This window comes from Galeopterus variegatus, unplaced genomic scaffold (assembly GCF_000696425.1).
Source record: "Galeopterus variegatus unplaced genomic scaffold, G_variegatus-3.0.2 Scaffold2468, whole genome shotgun sequence".
Classification (NCBI taxonomy): domain Eukaryota; kingdom Metazoa; phylum Chordata; class Mammalia; order Dermoptera; family Cynocephalidae; genus Galeopterus; species Galeopterus variegatus.
In genome coordinates, this window is record NW_007728579.1 from 289106 (window position 1) to 290395 (window position 1290).

The 1290-nt window shown below is 48.1% G+C and overlaps 1 protein-coding gene across 1 annotated transcript in view; it reads right to left on the bottom strand.

Moving 5' to 3' along the window:
• The window catches only part of ADCY2 (adenylate cyclase 2 (brain)), a gene marked incomplete at its 5' end in the record, with an annotated part of 126553 nt that extends 125926 nt beyond the window's left edge, over nucleotides 1-627 (bottom strand). The window contains one exon of the mRNA XM_008581801.1: nucleotides 445-627. Within this exon, the coding sequence (XP_008580023.1) occupies nucleotides 445-627 (183 nt within the window). The remainder of the gene's footprint in view (nucleotides 1-444) is intronic.
• Nucleotides 628-1290: the final 663 nt, after the last annotated feature.

Here is a 1290-nt window from a genome sequence, read left to right on the forward strand (position 1 = left end):
AGAAAGAGGAATTGGTAAAGGGACATGAAAATCAACTACATTATATATTGATTTTTTTTTTCCTGGTGGCTGACCAGTACAGGGATCTGAACCTTTGACCTTGGTGCTACCAGTCTGTGCTCTAACCAAATGAGCCAACCAGCCAGCCTATATATTGATAAATTAAAAAAAAATCGTTCTGTTGTATTCAGTCACCACTATCAGTGTGAACAACACTGTCTGGGGTTGTAAGGTGAGACTGCAAAGTCACTCTAGGTGAGAACCCTTAGCAGAGTGGGCTTGGAGCTCACCGCTCCCCTGCAGCTGCTTACGAGGGCCTCTCTGAGAAGAAGAGATGGCGACCTTGCTTCACTGCTGACCACAGTTACTTGGGCAGGAGATGCCCGGCCTTTGGTTGGGGACCTAGCTGTCCTCCGGTGCTCCGGAGGCACGGGGAGGGCGTACCGTGGTGCTGATCTTGCCGTTCTCTGTGGTCATGCTGTCTCTGTGGTGCAGGTGCGCAAAGGGCTTGGCTGCCCCCCAGGACTCCAGGTATCGGGTCATGCGGACGGAGGCCCTCATCTTGGCTCCGTCAAGGGTGTGGCGAGGTCTGAAGAGGTGCTGGGGACTCCGTCGCTCTCCCTGGGGGCGAGAGAGAAAGTATTACACCTGGTGCCCCACCTGTCTGCACCTCATCCTTCCTGCTCCAGCCTCCCTCCACTAGCTGACTCCGCTCTCCTGCCCGCATTCTCTCCCCCTGGCTTTGCCCTCACTCCTTCGGTGCCTCTGAGCAACAAGCTATTTGTGCTGAGTGATTTTTTCCAGATAGAAAAACTCACCTGTAACTGAAACTTACAATTGAATTTGAATTGTAATTGAAAAAGTAATAGCCATGTTAATGGATATTTTTATAAAGTAAATTTTTAAACAGACTATGCTCATCTGTTTTTAACTTTTTCTTGACAGCTGTGTTTTTCTAAAGTGACAGCTCTAGGGGATTTGGGGCTATTTTCGAGCTAAGTGGCCTCACATCCCTGTTTTGGTGTTCTTTGCCTGAACATAATGTTCTCTGCACACATTTGTTTTCTTTTTTGCTCCTCCCTACATCCCCCCCCAGTCTACTGATCAGTCATCAGCTAGTTGGAAGTTTGTCTGCAAAGGTGAAACTGGGGTTTCAGGGATGCTACTTTAAAGGCACACAAACTTGACCTTGTTGATTTTGTGATAATGCTTTTCACAGTTCAGAGGTCTTTCCTGCTGATATTTGCACCATTTACCAGCAGTGTGATTTGGGGAGAGTTCCATAACCTC